Below are 20,929 nucleotides of genomic sequence, written 5' to 3' on the forward strand. Positions count from 1 at the left end.
GAGCAGGTAAAAACACTGACGGAGCAGGTAAAAACACTGACGGAGCAGGTAAAGACACTGACGGAGCAGGGAGAGACAGGAAGGAAGGACTCACATTCACTAACATGCACACACTGCCAGACCGGAGAAACTCAGATTACGTCACTCACACAGGGGGTGTGTCTTCGTTCTTTGCTCAGGACGCCATAACTCCACTATGTCTTTATATAGAGAATTAGATGTTTGCTGCTAAATTATTGTTTAAAATCTCGTTTACAGAACCTTTGAACCTATCCATATGTATATCTTTATATAAAATATGAAAAACTGTAGATTTAACTGTCCAACAGTAGCGATTAAATTAGAGATTAACACTGAGGTGTTTTTGCCCCCACCCCTCCTCCCCCCTCCTCTCAGACCAATAAGGCGGTGTCTAAAGGAGACTTCCACCTGGCCAGCTCCAGCTCGAGGCGGGCTCTCTTCCTGGCTGTGCTGTCAATCACCATCGGGACAGGTATCTATGTGGGCGTGGCTGTGGCGCTCATCGCCTACCTCTCCAAGAACCACCACTGGTAGGGAAGGAGATTACCCATCAGCCCCTAATCTCCACCTGGAGTCCGGCCCTTGTCAGGTGAGCGTTTCCTCGGCAGGTCGGCCCACGGTGAGGAGGTGCAGGAGGACAAGACGTCACCCCCTCCTTCTCTGTGGATGGGTGACTGGAGCGCTGAAGGACTCCTACCTGAAACCTTTAAACCAATCAGATCGCAGGATCTCTGTGAGGAACAGTGGGAGGTTAGGAAAGAAAAGATGGAGTCGATTTGTTTTAAAGAACATTGCTGTGTTTTTTCTCATTATTATTTCCCTCCTTTCTGTTTTTAATAAAGTGACAGTTAAAAATGAAAGATTTTAAATTGTGGATTTTAACTTTTAACAGATGTATAAAAAAAGCGTTGATTTTCACTTCAGTTCATTTAGTTTGAATTTTTATTTTCTCATTTTTAAGCTGCAACAGTTTCAGTGATCAGACACAATATTAAAACAGGAAACTGGTTTCAATTTGACTGATCGGTGCAGACAATGAATTAATTAACTGACTGAAAGAAAATGAATCTACAACTAATTTAACCACAGATTAATTAATTAATTAATAAAGTCATTTTGTTTCTGTTTCTCAGGCGTGAAGATATTTTGCTTTTCTTTATCTTCATCTTCATCTTCATCTTCTCCCACAGAACCTGCGTTTTATAGAATATCTTTATTTATATTATTATCATTATTATTATTATTATAATTATATTTATTTCATTAATTATTTATTATCTATATTTTATCAAACTCAATTCATTAACAGAAAGAGAATGTGGGAAATGATAATAGAAAAAAAATTAAACAGGAGGTGAATTTAAACAAAACAGGATTCATCCAGATGGACCTGGGTCTGGATCACTGAGTCTGGATCACTGAGTCTGGATCACTGAGACTGGATCAGTGAGTCTGGATCACTGAGACTGGATCACTGAGTCTGGATCAGGGGGTCTGGATCCCTGAGTCTGGATCACTGAGTCTGGATCACTGAGACTGGATCACTGAGACTGGATCACTGAGACTAGATCAGTGAGTCTGGATCCCTGAGTCTGGATCCCTGAGACTGGATCACTGAGACTAGATCAGTGTATCTGGATCCCTGAGTCTGGATCCCTGAGTCTGGATCACTGAGACTGGATCACTGAGACTAGATCAGTGTATCTGGATCCCTGAGTCTGGATCACTGAGACTGGATCACTGAGACTAGATCAGTGTATCTGGATCCCTGAGTCTGGATCACTGAGACTGGATCACTGAGACTAGATCAGTGTATCTGGATCCCTGAGTCTGGATCACTGAGACTGGATCCCTGAGACTAGATCACTGAGTCTGGATCACTGAGACTGGATCACTGAGACTGGATCACTGAGTCTGGATCACTGAGTCTGGATCACTGAGACTGGATCACTGAGACTGGATCACTGAGTCTGGATCACTGAGTCTGGATCACTGAGACTGGATCCCTGAGACTAGATCACTGAGTCTGGATCACTGAGTCTGGATCACTGAGTCTGGATCACTGAGACTGGATCAGTGAGTCTGGATCACTGAGACTGGATCACTGAGTCTGGATCACTGAGACTGGATCACTGAGACTGGATCACTGAGACTAGATCAGTGAGTCTGGATCCCTGAGTCTGGATCCCTGAGACTGGATCACTGAGACTAGATCAGTGTATCTGGATCCCTGAGTCTGGATCCCTGAGTCTGGATCACTGAGACTGGATCACTGAGACTAGATCAGTGTATCTGGATCCCTGAGTCTGGATCACTGAGACTGGATCACTGAGACTAGATCAGTGTATCTGGATCCCTGAGTCTGGATCACTGAGACTGGATCACTGAGACTAGATCAGTGTATCTGGATCCCTGAGTCTGGATCACTGAGACTGGATCCCTGAGACTAGATCACTGAGTCTGGATCACTGAGACTGGATCACTGAGACTGGATCACTGAGTCTGGATCACTGAGTCTGGATCACTGAGACTGGATCACTGAGACTGGATCACTGAGTCTGGATCACTGAGTCTGGATCACTGAGACTGGATCCCTGAGACTGGATCACTGAGTCTGGATCACTGAGTCTGGATCACTGAGACTGGATCCCTGAGACTGGATCACTAAGTCTGGATCCCTGACTCGGGGTCGGTCAGTTAAAGATAAACTCTTGTTTTCTCTCTGTGGATTATTTCTCTGCTAGTTCTGTCGTCTGATCACATGATGCGTCTCAGACCGTTAGAGACACCTGAAGATCATCTGTCCTGCTGGTGTCAGAAGAACCGGCCTGTCTCCTGCAGGATCCTGATCCTGGTTCAGACTCAGCTTCAGGTCTGATCAGTATCACCTTCAGACCCCGATCAAACATCTGTTCAATAAACACTCAAAACCATCTCTGCCCCCCCCCTGCCACCCGCCCAGGACCACAGGGCGATGGAAACAAACACACACTCCGCAGGGTGTCAGGTGATCACCTGATGTTTGATCCGGTTCTGACCGAGGCTTAATGTTTACATGGTGGAGCTCGGACAGGAAGTGCTCCCGTCTCTCTCACCGACTGCAGTCATGTTCCCCTGAATTAGCTTGATGCTAAGCTAACGTACAGTGGTACCTCGGGTTATTGTGTCCGGTACTGATCTAAGGTCAGTGTTTAGTGCAGCAGCAGGAGCAGAGTGATGAGTTGCTGAGGGGAGACAGGAAGTGTGAACCCTAACCACACACAGCTGAATGTGATTGGCTGGTCTGTGATTGGCCGGTCTGGAATCAGGGACTCTCTGATCCTGGACCTTCTTGAGGACGATCAGACTGACTTCAGATCAGTTTGGGAAGCGAGATCTCGGTCCTGATTTATTCTTGGCAGCTTCACATACCAACTCTGGGCTAAAGGGCTGAATCATCATCAGACCTGTTGTTATGTAGATTCACACCTGCAGGATGTGATGTCATCCACACCTGTACACCTGCAGAATGTGCTAAAGCAGGGCTGCAGCTAATGATTCTTTCTGATCAGTTCCTCCTTTAATTGATCAGTTGTTTTCAGAGTAAAGTTCTGACGTTTACTCGACCCAAAGATTCAGTTTCAAACAAGGAAAAAACCTGAGACACTGGAAACAAACTAATCAATCAATTAATCGACTGATCGTTTCAGTTCCAGTGTTAAAGGGAAACTTCATGTTGTTTAACAGCTTCTTCTTAAAGGAACATCCCAGTTTTCTCTGCTGGAGTCTGAGTCAGAGGACGTGATTAGCCTAGCTTAGCACAAAGACTGGAAGCAGGGGGAAAGCTTAGCGCCATCAAAAGACAAGAAAATCCACACACACACACACACACACACACACACACACACACACACACACACACACACACACACACACACATACACTTCCTGCCCAGCTGCAAAACAAACAGAGCTGCTCTGTGATTGGTTGTTTTTTTAACCTTTGAACTTTAAGTGCTCGCTAATATAAATTAAATGTTGTATTTCCACTGAAACGTCTGTTTGTGTCGAAATGATTTTTATTAATTTTCTTTTATCTGCACAGGAAACTACAGCAAGGTTAAATATTGTTAATAATAATAATAATAATAATAATAATAAATGTTTTTACCTTTCAAGGTAAAGTTGGGTTCGTCAGTTTTTTTAATAATTTATATATGATATAAAATACAAATGGATCGTTTATTAATCAGGACATATTTTTATTAATATTTTTTTATAACCTGTTTATTAATTTTCTTAATCCAAACTCACTTTATTAATTTGAACATACATTTTTATTAAACTTTATGTACATTTATTAATCACGTTTGTGTTTCATCATTTCATCATATGATCAATTAATTAATCTTCATTATTAAACCTGCATCTTTCATAATCCACACTTCAAAAAAAAAAAATTTCTAACAGTAATTTTCTGTTTTTTAAAATTGTGAACAAAAGTCTGTAAAATGACAGAACTGATCTGTGAATTAACAGCCAAACTTCTATTTTAAGCATTATGCCAATAATAATAATTACATTTATTTCTTATTTTTCTAAAGACAAATTACTGTATTATTTATACAGTATTTTTTCTTCTTTGTTAAATTAAATACAAATTTATGTAGAATGACATTAATTATCTGTAATTAAAAACGTAGCTTGTTAAAATAAAGGTTAATGTCAATACTAACAATTTAAAGATTTTCTCTGTAATTTAAGGGGGAAATCTTATTAGTTTTACATTTTATTAATTAAATGTGCATGTGTTTGTTCTAGTGATCAGAGTCCTGGAGGAAACACAAGGAGAACATGCAGCACTGCAGGAAAGAACCAGGAGCTTCTTCCTGCCTGGACTTTACTAGTCTGTGTGTTTGTGCATCATTTACCATAAAAGAAAACAGGACAAATGTGACAATCACCAATTCATTTTCTGTGGCACCAGATTCCATCAGCTGATTAGAAACCAACATCAGATGAAACAGACTCACTGTGGAGGATGAGGAGGGGTGGAGGTCACTCAGGGTCAGACAGGTCTGACTCTACTGAGCGTGCTCAGTTGATAAAGATCAGTCCGATAAACAGCAGTTGCTGCAGAGGTGGAGCTGTGGGGGCTGATGGGTAATTAACCTGATGCATTGTGGTTGTTGTGACTCAGACACACATGAACACTGAGTCTTCTGTCTCTGAGTTTAAAACCAGGAAGACGTTTAAGTTTCAGACTATTTCCTGTTTCTTTATTTCTACATTATAAATTCATCAGACTGTTGATTATTGTTCTTGCAGATTTTAAGATTTCACTCAATAATAAAATAAAATCGTCACGTTTGAAGATTAGCTGGAAATAAATACAGCTGAAAAGTGATTTAACAACTTAAGATGAATCAAAAACAAGAATCCTAAACACACAGGGAAACTGGAACAAACTGGATTTCACCAGACACAGAGACTAAATACACACCTGGTGACTCAACACAGGTGAAACAAATGAGGGCGGGGCAGACCATCAACAAGGAGGGAAACACGAGACAAAGACAGGAAGTAAAAACAACAGTGGACACAGTCGTTTTCTGGATCCTTGCTATTTTAATATTTGTTTCCTCGCTCTCTTGTGCTTCGTGTCTCCTCAACTTGTTTTTTATTTACTTTTCAATATTTATTTTGTTTAAATTTTTGAATTTTTTTAAATTTTGTTTGTTTATTTTTGACTGTACTAGAACCTGTCATCATTTCCACCATCGCTTATTGGAAGTTATTCCTTTCTGTAAATTACTTAAATTAAACAACTTAATTTTAAAAATAAATAAATAAATAAAAAGGAACTCTTCTTCAAAATAAAACAGGAAGTGACTCAAAAGTCCAAACAAAAAGATAAAAGTGAATGAACTTTGTTAAAATGATAATTAAACATGTTCCTGAAGAAAAACAAACTTATTAATAAACTGTAGGATTTTTTAAAAGAATGTTCAATATGGCAGATGGAGGGTCGATCTATGTCTCTGATTGGCTGTTTGTTCTCTGATCAGTCATGTGATCAGCTGAGGTGTGAGGAGGAGGAAGTCTGAGTTCTTCTCTGTTTCCAGTGTTGAGACAAGGAGGCGGCGCCTGAGCTAACTGATCACTGATCACCTGACTGCAGCTCTGTGATCAGCTGACTCAGGCCCTGAGCAGGTACAGGAAGTTACTGCACCGACAGGAAGTGACATCACATGTTTGAAGTAGTGAACAGACCGGCCCTGCAGCTGCTGCGTGTCTGTGTGTGTGAGCTGATCTGTGGTCAGAGTGTGGACGCCTCGACAGGAAACACACACACACAGAGGATGATGGGACTGAAGACGCGGCTGCTCGTCTCTCTACTCGCCGTCCTCAGTAAGAACCGATCACTTCCTGTTTCCATCAGGACTTTAATCTTGTTTAAATGTCGTTTTATCTTTAAAGACTTCAGCTCTTCAGAGTTTCTGCTCCTCGCTCTCAGAGCCTCGTCTTCATGTATCAGTCTGGTTTCCCTCCTTTTATTCGACAGCGTTTTAAAGCTGCTGTGACTCAGTTCAGTGAGTTTTAAAAGTTTAAACTTGAACTCAAGCTGCAGCAGGACGAAGCGTCCGCAGAGATTCACTCTGAGGTAGAAGAAGAAAAACAGAGACGACGAGCTGAAGCTTCGTTCTTCACAAGAAACACAAAGAGAAAGAGAAAGGAGGCGCCTGGGGGGGGGGGGGGGGTGATGGGGGGGTGATGGGGGGGTGATGGGGGGGGAATATCTTCTCTTCGAGTGAACGGATGAGAGAAGCATCAAGTTTAAAGTTGTAACTTCTTCTTCTTCTTCTTCTTGTTCTTGTTCTTGTTGTTGTTGTTGTTGTTCTTCTTCTTCTCTTTCTTGTTCTTCTTGTTCTTCTTCTTCTTCTTCTTCTTCTTCTTCTTCTTCTTCTCTTTTTTGTTGTTCTTCTTCTCCTCCTCCTCCTCCTCCTGCTCAGGCGTCAGGTCGGTGGCTGGCAGCCATCATGGCGGCCGCCTCATCCCTGGCGCTCCGTTCAACATCAGCAGGAACGACCGCGGCCTCCAGCAGGTCGTCCTCGCCACCACCTACTCCTTCAACAACCAATCAAACGACGCCTTCCTCTTCAGACCCTCCGCCATCCGCAGAGCACAGAGACAGGTACGACACACCTGGGAAGTCAAAGGTCAAGAGCAGCTCAATAGAAACGCTCTGGGTTTACCCACAACTACTGATGCACTTAAGGTGGTATTGATGGATTAGTTAGTGGAATGTGAAAGTTTTTTAAACGTCTTTGAGTTTATATCGGAAACATTCATTCATTTTTAACTGGTGAAAATTCATGGACCAGAACCAGAACCTGGCGTCAGCTGTAAGGTTGAAGGTCACAGACGACACGAACACAAACAATCACAAATAAACATGAAAACAATAAATCTACAGTTTGTATAAAAATATTTAAAACATCAAAATGAAGTAAAGTGACATAAATAAACATAAAATGAAAACAAAATATAAAGAAATAAGAAAAATAATATAATTCATAAAAATAGAAAAAGAAATAAAGTAAAATAATAATTAAATGCTACATTAGATTTATTACATGAAAACTCTGACACTAAATCAACAGAGGCAGAATTATAATGTTTGACATCAAGATTCAGATGAATTAACATGAAAATAATAATAATTATGACGAGTGAAGAAACATCATTATAATAAAAACAGGAATCACCACTTTTCCAGATGTTGTTTATATGTTTATATTTTTACATTAATATATTTCAGATCGTTAAAGGGATCAGATACATCGTAGATCTGGAGATTTCTAGAACCGTCTGTCGTAAACGAGACCACGACAACATCCTGTCCAAGTGTGACTTTCAGCCTAAAGGTCGTCTGCACCAGGTGAGTCTGACCTGAGGTCAAGTATTAATACTACACTGTAAAAATACATATTAATACTACACTGTGAAAATACATATTAATACTTTACTGTGAAAATACATATTAATACTACTGTGAAAATACATATTAATACTTTACTGTAAAAATACATATTAATACTTTACTGTGAAAATACATATTAATACTACTGTGAAAATACATATTAATACTACACTGTAGAAAATTGACACGTCCTGCATTTAAAGTGTCACTTCAGTAAAAGTGTGTAATTAAAATAATCAGTAAAATGTCTGACTGTTTTTATGTTGTTGTTGTTGTTGTTGTTGTTGTTGTTGTTGTTGATCCTCCCTCAGACATGAGACAACTGTATCTCAGTACAAAATAAACAGGTTTGTAGGTGAAAGGCTTTTATTGTGAAAACTGGAGGTTGTTTGTTTTCCAGACGTTTCAGTGTCACTTCGAAGTCTGGTTGATCCCTTGGCAACAGGAGACCAAGATTCTGGTCTTCCTCTGTGGACCCTGAGACCGGCAGCTGATCCAGATCCACCAGGTCTCTCCTCTGCTCCTGTGGTGACATCCACCTGATCACCTGTAACACCTTGTTCACCTGCTCTAAACCTCATCTCGTGTATAAAATGAAACTTTCTCACTTTTGTCACAATAAAAACCTGAAGTCTTTGACTCTTTTCTCCTGTGGTGTGTTTGAGTGCAGACGGCGCTCCCTGCTGGTCAGAGGGAGGAACACCTGAACACAACCTGCTCATGTTTTACCTTCAGATCCAGTGAATTTACTGATTCATAAAGATGCAATAAAGGTGCTTTATATATCACATTTTAATCTATAAAATAATGGGTATATATAGTTAATTAATTAATTAATGTCTGTTTAAAAAAACAGATGAGAATCTGACTTTGAAATTCATGTAGAAACTTATCGTCTGAAATGTTTAATAACAAGAAAACTATAAACTATAAACTATAAACCAAGGAATGTGTTATGAAACTGAATTCCTTTATTTTGAAAGGTCATTGATGGTGATGGAGAGCAGGTAAAAATAAAAACACAGAAGCTGCAGAACAGGTTTCTGCGGCAACAAAGACAGATGTAAATAAAGGAGAGAGTTCAGTCATGAACCAGGAGCAAAGAGACGAAAGAGATCAGCTGTTTTCAGCTCCGAGCTTTAACGGACAGAAAAAACAAACGGTCAAAAAGATCAAAGTCAAAACGTCTCAGCGCAGAAAAAAGACACAAACTAAATTTGGCAGCTGGTTGAGACGTGAAAACAAACGTCCTCTCAGAGTGAACACGTCTTTAACTCTGAGTTCACGTCGTTAGACTCGTTAATGATCTCGTTAGCTGGAGGTAATGAGCGGACTCCGTCTCCAGACTCAGACTCAACCATCAAGAACATGAAGCCCGTCGTCCTGAGACTTAATGAAACACGTCGAAGCTTCAGACCCTGGTCTCTGAGACCGACTGAGACCAGGATCTGGACCTGAGTCAGAACCACTCATCTGTTGGTTCTGGATCAGGAGATCATTAAGATCTCAGGACAACAGATTCACATCTGCAGATAATGAAGAAACTTTCTGAGTCAAGTGAGAAAAGAACTGAACTGAGTGTTTGACTGAACAGACGAAGCTTCAGCTGCAGGTAGTGAAATGAGTTTTAATCACTGTGTTTCAGTAAAAACCAGGATCAGCTTCAAAACCACATCAAGAATCATTCAGGATCCTGTGTGTTTTAAACAGGTAGCATTAGCATGTTAGCAGCAGAAAATCACATCAACATCTGAAACTGAAACCTGACCTGATGCTAAAGATGCTAAAGATGCTAAAGATGCTAAAGATGCCAAATAACACAGATGTGTCTGAAAACTGAACCATGGACAGTGAAACTTTACATCTCCTCCAGTGTAAAGGTGTGTGTCCATGTGTAGTGTGATTATAGATCAGCTCTAGCTTCTATATTAATACTGTGAAAGTATCAAAGCCTCAGTCCACAGCATTTTCATTTTCATTTTTATTGGATCAGTCAGAAAACAGTCAGCCAATCAGAAGAGAGGCTCAGAGCCTCCTCTCTTCTGATTGGCTCACCGACCTGTTGTTACTAGAGCTGCAGAGAGAAGCCTGAGAGAGGAGATGTAAAACTACACTGAGATGGTTTTTATATCTTCTGATGGATCAACACTTCAAATAAAACACAGAAGAAGAAACATGGGTGTTGTAGTTTTCAGCGGATGGAAACCTGTAAATAATGACACTAACGTTTTCTTTTTTAACCACTTTGTTCTGTCTCAGACAAATGTGACACTTACTTCAGTAAATAGCAGCAGCAACAAGCTCAACACTGATGATGCTAATTTAGCTCTAAGAGCTAATAAAAGGAAATGTTAGCATGAGTGAAATTACTAACCACTGAGTGACGATCAGTCGCCACGTAAACGTGACTCTGGCATCGTTTGATTCTGGAGCCGTTAAAACTTAAACTTCTTTTTCTCCAAATTCACTTTTTCACTGAACAAAAGAAAAAAATTTAAAAGTAAAAAAAAAACAAAAAAACAAAAAAACACAATCAGACGAAGGAAAAACTTTGTCTGAAGAAAAGTGAAACTGGAGAAAGGATTTAAACCCGGAGCTGCTCAGAGCTTTTTCAGCTTCCTCCTGATCTGAGTCTGAAACTTCAGGAATCACTTAAAGTCTGTTAAACTAACCAAAGTTCACCTGCTGAAGTTCCCGCCAAAACCACAGGAGGATGAGATCACAGGCATCACAAGTGCTAATGGCAGCAAATCAACAGTCTCCATGGAAACTGTAGAATTTTACTGCTGTAAAATCTCTCTCACTGCTGTAAATACCTCAACTGTTTTCTTTAATGCAGTAAAAATTTTAAGAGATTCTGTGCAACAGCCATAAGTAATTAAACTTTTAATCAAATTAAAAAAATTAAACCTTAAGTGTCATTACTTCGAAAATTAAGGTGTTTAGTTCAAACGGCCCCTTGTTCAGTTTAAAGCTGCAACAATTAGTCAATTAACAAATAATCGGTAATTGGTCGTTGCAGCTGTAATCAATCTGACCAGATGTTTGACGTCAGACACGTTTCCGTCGGTACCAAAGAGTTTTGAGCTTCGAGATTCGTCCACAATCTGTAAAAAAAAAGATTAATAATAATAAATCTGAGCGACACAAACACAAAGTTCAGTCCGGTTCGTCGTCTGGAGACCGCCACCGTTAATCCGTCAGACAGGCGTCATGAATCTGATCCAGTCTGACACACCTGAGCTCGGGTCCCTCGTCATCTCGTCCCGGTCCCTCCGGGTCCTGGTCTCAGACTTCATCCTTTCGTCTCAAACGTCCGTCTGTCTTTTTTTTTTTTTTTTACACCTTGCTCAGGTCGAGTTTGGCGATGTACGGCGAGCGGAAGGAGCCCAGGTACAGACTCCCGTCGTGCTCGTGGACCTCGCTGATGTACGCCGCCACCAGGCCGTTGGGGTCGTGGAAGCTCCGTGTGCAGACGCCGCCGTCGTGGAGCTCCGCCACCAAACTGTAGCGAGGGACGAACTTCATCAGAACCTCCTGACTGAAGAGCTGAGGCGAGGAAGGAAGGAAGGAGATGAGGAGCGGTAGGAGGAGAAAGGAGAGAAGGTTGTAGGAAGGAAGGATGTAACAAAGGAGGGAATAGGCATGAAGGCCAGAGGAGGCGAGGAGGGAAGAAGTTAAGGTTAAAGGTCAAATATGAAACTGTCTCATCACAGTTTGAATTCGTTGATTCAGACAGAGCTCTTACAGCCGGACCGTGAATCTACTTTTAATTTTCATCATGATTTTGTTTTTCAACTATTCAGAAAACGATTATTGTGCCGCAACAAATTCCATCCCCCGTCCACTTCCTGGTTACGTGTCAGCGTACGTTAGCGACGTAGTAATGCTGCATATTTGTTTTGGAGTTTTCAGTGTATTGGTGAAGCACTACAACTTTTTTATCTCATTTATTTTTATTTATCATTATATTTATGTTTTTTATATGTTTATATGTTTTCAACATGGCTGATCTTAGTTATTTTGATCTAATTTATTTTTATTAATTTTATATTATATATTTCATTGTTTATATATATAATTTATTCTTTTATTTATTAATCTCAGTCTTTATGTTTTTATTTGTTTTTCTGTTGAATTATATTTGAAGAAAAAGGTTTTTTTAAAGTTCAATAAACGCTGGTTATTTTAACGTGGCCCTGATCGTCTTCCGTCCTTGTTCAATAATTGTGATTCAATATTGATCAGAATAATCCCGATTATGAATTTTGCCATAACCGAGCAGCTCTACTGGGACTCCGGCCAATCAGAGCACAGGACAGTCACCAGAGCGACGCCTCCTGCTGTGGGTTGATGAGCGTCTCTGTGTGTGCACCTGGACAGACGGTACGTCACTCTTCCTGGTTCTACCTGAGACGTGTCCCGGTCCTGGACCTGCTCTCTGTGTTTTCGTACCTTGAAGATGAGTTTCTTGATCCAGGGTCTCTGGGACAGGAAGTCCAGCATGGAGAAGCCGGGGTTGGGACGCACCGCGGACATGGCGACCCAGTAACCTCCGGTGGAGCTGGGACGGATGTTGTCAGGGAAACCGGGCAGGTTGTCTATGAAGGTGTCCATCCCACCTTTATTTAGACCGGCCACGTGGACTCTGGTCCAGAGACAGGAAGAGAGACACTGGTTATTGATCTGTATCATAAGAAGACATAATAACTGGTTTATTGATCTGTATAATTCATTAGTTTTTTATTTTTATTCATTTTTACACAATTTAAAAAACAGAGAAAAAGAAAAACAGCTGATGGAGCAGGAAGAGGCGGATTTAAAGCCTCATGTTCAAATTCACTAAATTATAAAAATACTAATGAAGAGACAATAACGTGACGACAGAGACGATGAGAAACAAATAGATTCTAAATATATTTCATAAAATGAACAGCAATAAGAACAATAATATCAAAATAAGAGCAGAACATGAAAACAATCAGACTAACAGACTAATGCAGCTGTGATCAGATCAATATTTATAGTAAATATATATATATGATGATATAGTAAGACACATCTGGAATAATGTAGAACATTAATAAACACTAACATCTGTTCTTGTATCTGCATTATGTTCTGTTATAAACCTGTTATTAATGTTGAAACTGTGAATATTAATGTTAAATACTGTAGTAGACAGTAAAGTAAAGTATTAAAATTGTAATAATATTTATTATATATTATTGTATTTATGTAATTTTAAATGATTTCTTATGTAACGTCACGATGTGTCAGTGAGTCTCGTTCTGCAGGAAGGATGAAAATAAACCAACACCTCCCACTACAACCACTGACCTGACACACACACACACACACTCAGAGAGACACACACACACACACACACACACTCAGAGAGACACACACACACACACACACACACTCAGACACACACACACACACACACACACACACACACACTCAGAGAGAGACACACACACACACACACACACACACTCAGAGAGAGACACACACACACACACACACACACACACACACACACACACTCAGAGAGACACACACACACACACACACACTCAGAGACACACACACACACACACACACACACACACTCAGAGAGACACACACATACACTCACACACACTCAGAGAGACACACACACACAGAGACACACACACACACACACACACACACACACTCAGAGAGACACACACACACAGAGACACACACACACACACACACACACACTCAGAGAGACACACACACTCAGAGAGACACACACACACACAGAGACACACACACACACACACACACACACACACACACAGAGACACACACACATACACTCACACACACTCAGAGAGACACACACACACAGAGACACACACAACACACACACACACACACACACACACTCAGAGAGACACACACACACAGAGACACACACACACACACACACACACACACACACTCAGAGACACACACACACACACACACACTCAGAGACACACACACACACTCAGAGACACACACACGCACACACACACACACACACACACACACACACACACACACACACACACACACACACACACACACACACACACACACACACACACACACACACACACACACACTCAGAGACACACACACACACACACAGCACACACACACACACACACACACACACACAGACACACACACACACACACAGACACACACACACACACTCTCTCTCTCTCTTCATGCGGGTAAAATGAGGCCAGCTCGTTTCCGTGGCAACAAAGAGAGCTAACCCTCCTCCATCACAGAGACAGTAATTTAACATTCATCAATTATGATACACAGAGATCATTTGTTCTGTTGTTGTTAATTAACTGATCAAAATCAGATATAACAATTAAACCTGGATTTATTTACTTGTTCTTATGATCAACATTAATGAGTTTGTGTGAGTGAATTCTATTTATTTTTATTAATCTATTTCATTAACTTCATTTTATCTTTTTAATTTAACTTCATTTTATTTTAGTTTGTGAAGCTTCATGTCAGAACCAAATTTTTATTTCATTGTATTTTATTTGGTTTTTCAAGAATTTTATTTTGAAACTTTCTATGTTATTTTATTTTTTATTAGTTTCATTAGAACAGTCCTGCAGGTCCGTGAGTCAGGTGTGTTACCTGCGTATCCGGGCCATGGTGGTCTCTGCCACCAGCACCGACTCCTCATCTGGCAGCAGCTGGATGCCGTTTGGGAATCGAAGGTTTTCCATCACCACCGTGAGCTCCCTGGTCTCCAGGTCCAGCTCCAGCACTCTGACAAAAGACGACACAACTACACTGATGATGGGCCCACTGAGAGGCTTTTAATGTGAAATCTGCAGGAAGTCTGAAGTTTCATTAACAGGAACCTAACCTGGAGAAAAAAACTTGATTGTTGGTGTATACGATAATGTCTATTTAAATAAAAAATACAACAGTGTGCAGTCTGGAGCGACATCGTGACATTATAGACTTTTATCACAATTAAAGATTTTTTTAAATATCATCAGACGTATTTAAAAAAAATAATAATTAAAGCCTGTTTCAGATTTCACAACCAAAGAATTTACAGTAAATGATTTCTTTTATTATGAAACATTATAAGTCGAGCGTCGAACCGTCCGTCAGCTGTTGCCTCCATGATGAGCTGCATGTAATCTCTGCGCTGCCACCTGCTGCTGGAGTCAGTGAAGTACACCTTCTTCCCGTCCTGCGTCACCGCCACGTCGTTAATGAACGACAACTTCCTGCCGGCGACCACCTGACCCCCCGACACCAACCTGGTCGCTTCACCTGCTCGGACACAAACAGAGACACAGTGAAGGTGGAGGTCAGAACACATCAGCTGTGATCATGAACCAATAATAATAATCAGCTGACTCACCTGTGGTGGGGTTGACCTCAAACAGACCCAGGTAAGCATCAGCGACAAACAGAGTCCCGTTGGGTCCCAGTCTGATCCCCAACGGTCTCCCACAGCTGGACTCCTCCTCTTTGGATCCTGCAGGACCCAGAACATGTGCAGAAGTCTCATTATTTCAGCTGGTATATATGTACAAATACATATATATATATATATAATTATTTTTGTAATTTACAACAAAGCACTAACAGGCTTCCATACATCTTTTATTCTGAAGTGAATGCAAATTGTTTTCAGGCAGCAGTTGATTCATGTTTGTGTTTCTCTGGAAGAAGAACCAGTTAAACACCGTTACTCATTATCAGTAAGTCAGAGAGCTTCCTGTTTGAAGCCCCGCCACAATAAGTTAATTCTAACTGTCAGTGAGTCGACTGAATGCTGTTTCAAAACAAAACTTCCTCTTCAGTTACATCCTGACACACCTGGAGACTCACACCTGGCTGATTCAGAGTGAGTTCAACTGAAACATCAGTAAAACCAGTAAATCTACTCTCTGCTCTGACTTCCTGTTTCACAATAAAAATCCTCCATTAATGTTGGATGTTTCCTTTGTGTTTTCTCTTCCTCTATAAATGTAAAATCCGCCAGAGTTTTTCTCTGGTTTGTGTTCATGTGAAGCCTCAGGTTTAATCTGAGCTTGTGTTTCCTGTTGGTTCCTGTTTCAACACGTTGCTGCTTTAATGTGACTCGTGGTGTTTCTGAGTTTCTTCACTCGGTTGTTGTGAAACGTTTGAACTGAAGGGAAAGTTTAAAACTCCAGAATGAAGCAACGACAGCAAACAGAGGAAACAGAGGAAACCACAGAGTTACATGAGAGCAGGGTGAAGGTTCAGAGAGTCATCACTGAGGATTAACTGTTTTCAATCCAGTCACATTTAACTTCAACTCAACTTTACTTTAATGAATTTTTATGTTTAGGTTTTAAAAAATATAGTTTTTTTAAGTTTAAAAATAAAGCTAAGCCTAAATTTTTAGGTCTGAAAACGAAAGTAAACTCAACTTTAAACTAATCATTAAAATACAACAAACTCAACCTTGACCAAAAATGTATTTTCCAAACGCAGCCTCAAACTAAACTAACAAAATAAAAGCTTTAGAATACACTTGACTTTTAAATAAACAAGAGTTTAAATTAAACTAAACTTTTAAACTAAACTAAACTAACATAAACTGAACCGCTAACCACCGTCGTTAGGTTAGTGTTTTATTTTCTCACCACAGGGAAGTTTCCCGAGTCTCGTCACCGTGTGAATCCTTCGACCGACCAGTTTCACGATTTTCCCGTCAGCTGTTCCAGAAAACAAAACATCTGCAAACAGAAGAGAAACATCTGTCAGCTCTCAGTCTTCTTCATGATCTTCATCACTGCAGATCACTCAACTGATTCTTACTGTTTTCCTCTTCCTCTCAGGTTTTTCAGAGTAAATATATAAAAAAAAATATTGATCTCTAAAACAAAGGAAAAATGTCACATGATGAGTTCATGTTGGCGTCATGAAACAACTTAAAGATGTTCAGTTTATAATCATATAAAACACAGAAAAGCAGAAAATCTGCTTAAAGAACGATTTAATTAATCAATTATCTTAATTGTTGCTGATTCATTTTCTTAATTGTTCCAGTTCTACTTTTATTTTTCGAAAAACAGATTGAAATAGTTTTTGGACATCAGTTTTCTGCATGAAGCCATACGTTAAGGACACATTAGACAACTTGAAAAAATATGTATAAAATTCTCATTTCATTGTGACTTTATAATTCATACTCACTCGTAACTGTTGACTGATAAAAAATAGGCAATTTTATTTATTCATTTTTATTTAGATAAACCATAGAATAACCTAATATACTAAATAAAACAGAAAAATACTAAAATCAAACAATAAAAATAAAGATCAGTGGTCTGAGGTTCGATCCCTGAGGAACTCATGATAAAGTTGTACGTCTCTTCAGATTTAAAACCTCTAAAAACTAGTGAGAACCAGGTTCTGAGAGGAACCTGGACTGAGGCTGGGACTGTGGACTCTCCACAACCCGGTCACAGAGTCCCAGACCCTGATCCCTCAGTCCTGCTTCAGAGGCTGCAGCTGAAACTGAGGAAATCTGTGCCGGAGGTTGTGATGATGTAACTGGTGTTTGTTTGTTTCCTTGGCGACACACTGACAAACAAACCGACCTCCGATGTTAGTGATGGACTCTGGTCCCGTGATCTGGTCTTCAAAGAGTCTCTGGGCCTCTCGGAGCTTCAGGTTCGGCTCCCAGCAGCCCTTCATCATCGGGGGCTCCTTCAAACTGCAGCACACAGACCCACCAGCAGGGGACAGGAAACAGTGTGACGTGTTAATGACGGAAGATTTAAGGAAAGTATCAGGTTGTAACTTTATCCTGGAAATATTACAACATTTTTCTCAAATGAACATCTTTATACACCTTTATGTCTGTCGCTGTCTGACTGAGTGATGGAGTTTCCTCATCTTAAATCTCAACTTAAATCTAAAAATATTCTCATTCAATTTTGAAGATATATTTCTTTTTTTTTAACAATTACAAATTTATCCTCAAGTTTTAATAAAAGTGAAATTAATTCAGGTGCTTTCAACAAATAAATCAACTTGTTTCAATAAGTTTTTGACGGCAGTTCAGAGCTCAGGTTTATTCTGGTCCTGCAGAAAGTTACAATCTGATTTCAGGACTCAAAACTATTTTATAAAAATTAGATCTTTTTGTTTCTAAAAAAAAAAAAAAAAAATCGTACCGTCATTGTAAAGTAACTGTTTCATGTCAGGTTGTGTCCTCGTGTGATCTGCATCAGAGGTTTGTAAATGAGTCTCCTCATGAATTATTAACTAGCTGCAGGAACTGAGATCTGCAGCAGAGTCCAGAGACTCACTGTGACACAAACTCAACCCGCAACCGTCTCTCTGTGGTTGTTGTGTGTCTCTCTGTGGGCGTTGTGTGTCTCTCTGTGGGCGTTGTGTGTCTCTGTGGTTGTTGTGTGTCTCTGTGGCTGTTGTGTGTCTCTCTGTGGTTGTTGTGTGTCTCTGTGGTTGTTGTGTGTGTCTGTGGTTGTTGTGTGTCTCTCTGTGGGCGTTGTGTGTCTCTGTGGTTGTTGTGTGTCTCTCTGTGGCTGTTGTGTGTCTCTCTGTGGTTGTTGTGTGTGTCTCTGTGGTTGTTGTGTGTCTCTCTGTGGGTATTGTGTGTCTCTCTGTGGGCGTTGTGTCTCTCTGTGGTTGTTGTGTGTCTCTGTGGGCGTTGTGTCTCTCTGTGGTTGTTGTGTGTCTCTCTGTGGTTGTTGTGTGTCTCTGTGGTTGTTGTGTGTCTCTGTGGTTGTTGTGTGTCTCTCTGTGGTTGTTGTGTGTCTCTCTGTGGTTGTTGTGTCTCTCTGTGGTTGTTGTGTCTCTCTGTGGGTGTTGTGTCTCTCTGTGGTTGTTGTGTGTCTCTCTGTGGTTGTTGTGTGTCTCTGTGGTTGTTGTGTGTCTCTCTGTGGGTATTGTGTGTCTCTCTGTGGGCGTTGTGTGTCTCTCTGTGGGTGTTGTGTCTCTCTGTGGTTGTTGTGTGTCTCTCTGTGGTTGTTGTGTGTCTCTCTGTGGGTATTGTGTGTCTCTCTGTGGGCGTTGTGTGTCTCTCTGTGGTTGTTGTGTGTCTCTCTGTGGGCGTTGTGTGTCTCTCTGTGGGTGTTGTGTGTGTCTCTGTGGTTGTTGTGTGTCTCTGTGGTTGTTGTGTGTCTCTGTGGGTGTTGTGTGTCTCTGTGGGTGTTGTGTGTCTCTGTGGTTGTTGTGTGTCTCTGTGGTTGTTGTGTGTCTCTGTGGTTGTTGTGTGTGTCTCTGTGGGTGTTGTGTGTCTCTGTGGTTGTTGTGTGTGTCTCTGTGGGCGTTGTGTGTCTCTCTGTGGGTGTTGTGTGTCTCTGTGGTTGTTGTGTGTCTCTGTGGTTGTTGTGTGTCTCTGTGGTTGTTGTGTGTCTCTGTGGTTGTTGTGTGTCTCTCTGTGGGCGTTGTGTGTCTCTGTCAGGGATATTCTGCAGGTGTAGCTGAGGCTCTGACTCCTTCATTGATCAACATGATCAGATCAGGTCGATCTCCCACGTTTAAATGTTTTCCTTATTTGAATTCTTCTGGTTTGTTTTCTTCTCTGTCTTTATGTTTGTCACAGTTTTGTTGTGGTCATGTGATCATGTCTGAGCTGAGACTATCAGACTCACCTGAAGACCTCAGGCTGGATGGGAGACTCCAGGATGAGGATGATGATGAGGAGAGGAAGGAGCAGGAAGCCGCCTAGAGAGAGCAGCGTCACCTGAAACACCTTCCCACTGTAGGTGCTGAGAGAGGAACATGGAGAGACAGAGTCAACACTGAGACAGGCTGAGGACGAGACAGCTGTGACTAACAGCTGATTTCATTATTGATGAAAATCTGAAACAGTCTAAAACCTGAAGATCCTCCATTTGATCTGAAACCAGAGAATCTCAAGTTTTACTTTGAAAAATAACAAACCATTCATTGAGTCAGAAGAGTTGCTGAGTTTGTGCAGCTGTAAATACGTCTGACAGATGTTACTTATGTCAGACTGAACATCTATAGATTTAATCTGAATTTATCAATAAACCCATACATTTATCATCAGCTCTATAAAACAGGCTCAAACAGAAGAACAGCAGGAAACATCCTGAGCTTTACTCCAAAAACACTGGACCCTCTTTTCCCATGATGCACTTGTATTTATTCGTCCAAAGTGACTTATAAACACACCTTCACCTCTTTTATCAGACCCCCCCTTCGGGAACCAATCATCCTCTGATCGATCACTCAGAGAGCGAGCAGCTGCTGAGCCGCTGGGATCAACACCTGAACTGTATCTACAACATGCACCTGCGCAGTTTATGATCAGCGCATAGTGATCAATAAAACATCGAGAATCTGATCGTTAATCAATGCGACGGACGGTGACGGCTCCCTGCTCTGACGGTACCCGTAAATTAACGGGTGCTGTTCTCCTGTCCGCCCCGGGACGTGGGTCTGAAAGCGGTCCTGGTTCTGTGTCTTACCCGGATCCCTTGTATCGGTGCTCGGGCAGCTCGTCGGTGATGACCTGCGGTCTGTGCAGCCGCCGGAACCGGAGCCCCTCCGTCTCGTTCATGCTGGACTCGGACTCGGACTCGGCTGGAATCGGTTCGGAAGTCGACCTGGAGCTGGACCGGGCCGCTGTGTTAAGGTTTAACCCGGGTAAATAAGGAGGGACCCCAGCTCGGTAAAGCGAGCCTCCTACCGAGTGTGTTTACTACTATCGACACTTCCGGTCTACTTCAAAATAAATGTCCTCCGACAAACCTGTCGTCATTTTTTTCTTTTGCATGTTTCAAAAAATAAAAAACAGAAAAACTAAGTTAAAGAAACAGAAAAAAATTAATAAATAAATGAAAAAATTAATTTAAAAAAAAGTATTAAAAAAAACTAAAAACCAAAAGAAAAGAAAAAAATAACC

At 40.9% G+C, this 20,929-nt stretch overlaps 3 protein-coding genes across 4 annotated transcripts in view; 2 read left to right on the plus strand and 1 right to left on the minus strand.

The window, feature by feature from the left end:
• LOC130180930 (synapse differentiation-inducing gene protein 1) overlaps nucleotides 1-4,054 on the plus strand; it is a 14,634-nt gene extending 10,580 nt beyond the window's left edge. The window contains exon 4 of the mRNA XM_056394589.1: nucleotides 397-4,054. Within this exon, the coding sequence (XP_056250564.1) occupies nucleotides 397-555 (159 nt within the window). The 3' untranslated portion in view covers nucleotides 556-4,054. The remainder of the gene's footprint in view (nucleotides 1-396) is intronic.
• A 2,046-nt stretch (nucleotides 4,055-6,100) lies between these two features.
• On the plus strand, nucleotides 6,101-8,622 carry LOC130180931 (cystatin-F). Of its 2 annotated transcripts, none has more exons than XM_056394590.1 (4): nucleotides 6,101-6,410; nucleotides 7,013-7,194; nucleotides 7,822-7,941; nucleotides 8,384-8,622. In XM_056394590.1, exons 1-4 carry the CDS (start codon nucleotides 6,251-6,253, stop codon nucleotides 8,462-8,464), a joined length of 543 nt encoding a protein of 180 aa, XP_056250565.1. In that variant the 5' UTR covers nucleotides 6,101-6,250; the 3' UTR covers nucleotides 8,465-8,622. The 2 variants fall into 2 exon arrangements, with proteins under 2 accessions (XP_056250565.1, XP_056250566.1); XM_056394591.1 differs by having other exon boundaries at nucleotides 8,295-8,419.
• A 968-nt stretch (nucleotides 8,623-9,590) lies between these two features.
• Nucleotides 9,591-20,813, minus strand: apmap (adipocyte plasma membrane associated protein). The gene is made up of 9 exons (XM_056394587.1): nucleotides 20,493-20,813; nucleotides 19,650-19,766; nucleotides 17,628-17,743; nucleotides 16,668-16,760; nucleotides 15,413-15,529; nucleotides 15,147-15,321; nucleotides 14,668-14,802; nucleotides 12,439-12,631; nucleotides 9,591-11,532 (listed from the first exon to the last, which is right to left on the minus strand). The coding sequence occupies exons 1-9, from the start codon at nucleotides 20,582-20,584 to the stop codon at nucleotides 11,323-11,325; spliced, it is 1,248 nt and encodes a 415-aa protein (XP_056250562.1). The 5' UTR covers nucleotides 20,585-20,813; the 3' UTR covers nucleotides 9,591-11,322.
• Between the last annotated feature and the right edge of the window lie 116 nt (nucleotides 20,814-20,929).

The sequence above is a fragment of the Seriola aureovittata genome, chromosome 14 (genome assembly GCF_021018895.1).
Source record: "Seriola aureovittata isolate HTS-2021-v1 ecotype China chromosome 14, ASM2101889v1, whole genome shotgun sequence".
Classification (NCBI taxonomy): domain Eukaryota; kingdom Metazoa; phylum Chordata; class Actinopteri; order Carangiformes; family Carangidae; genus Seriola; species Seriola aureovittata.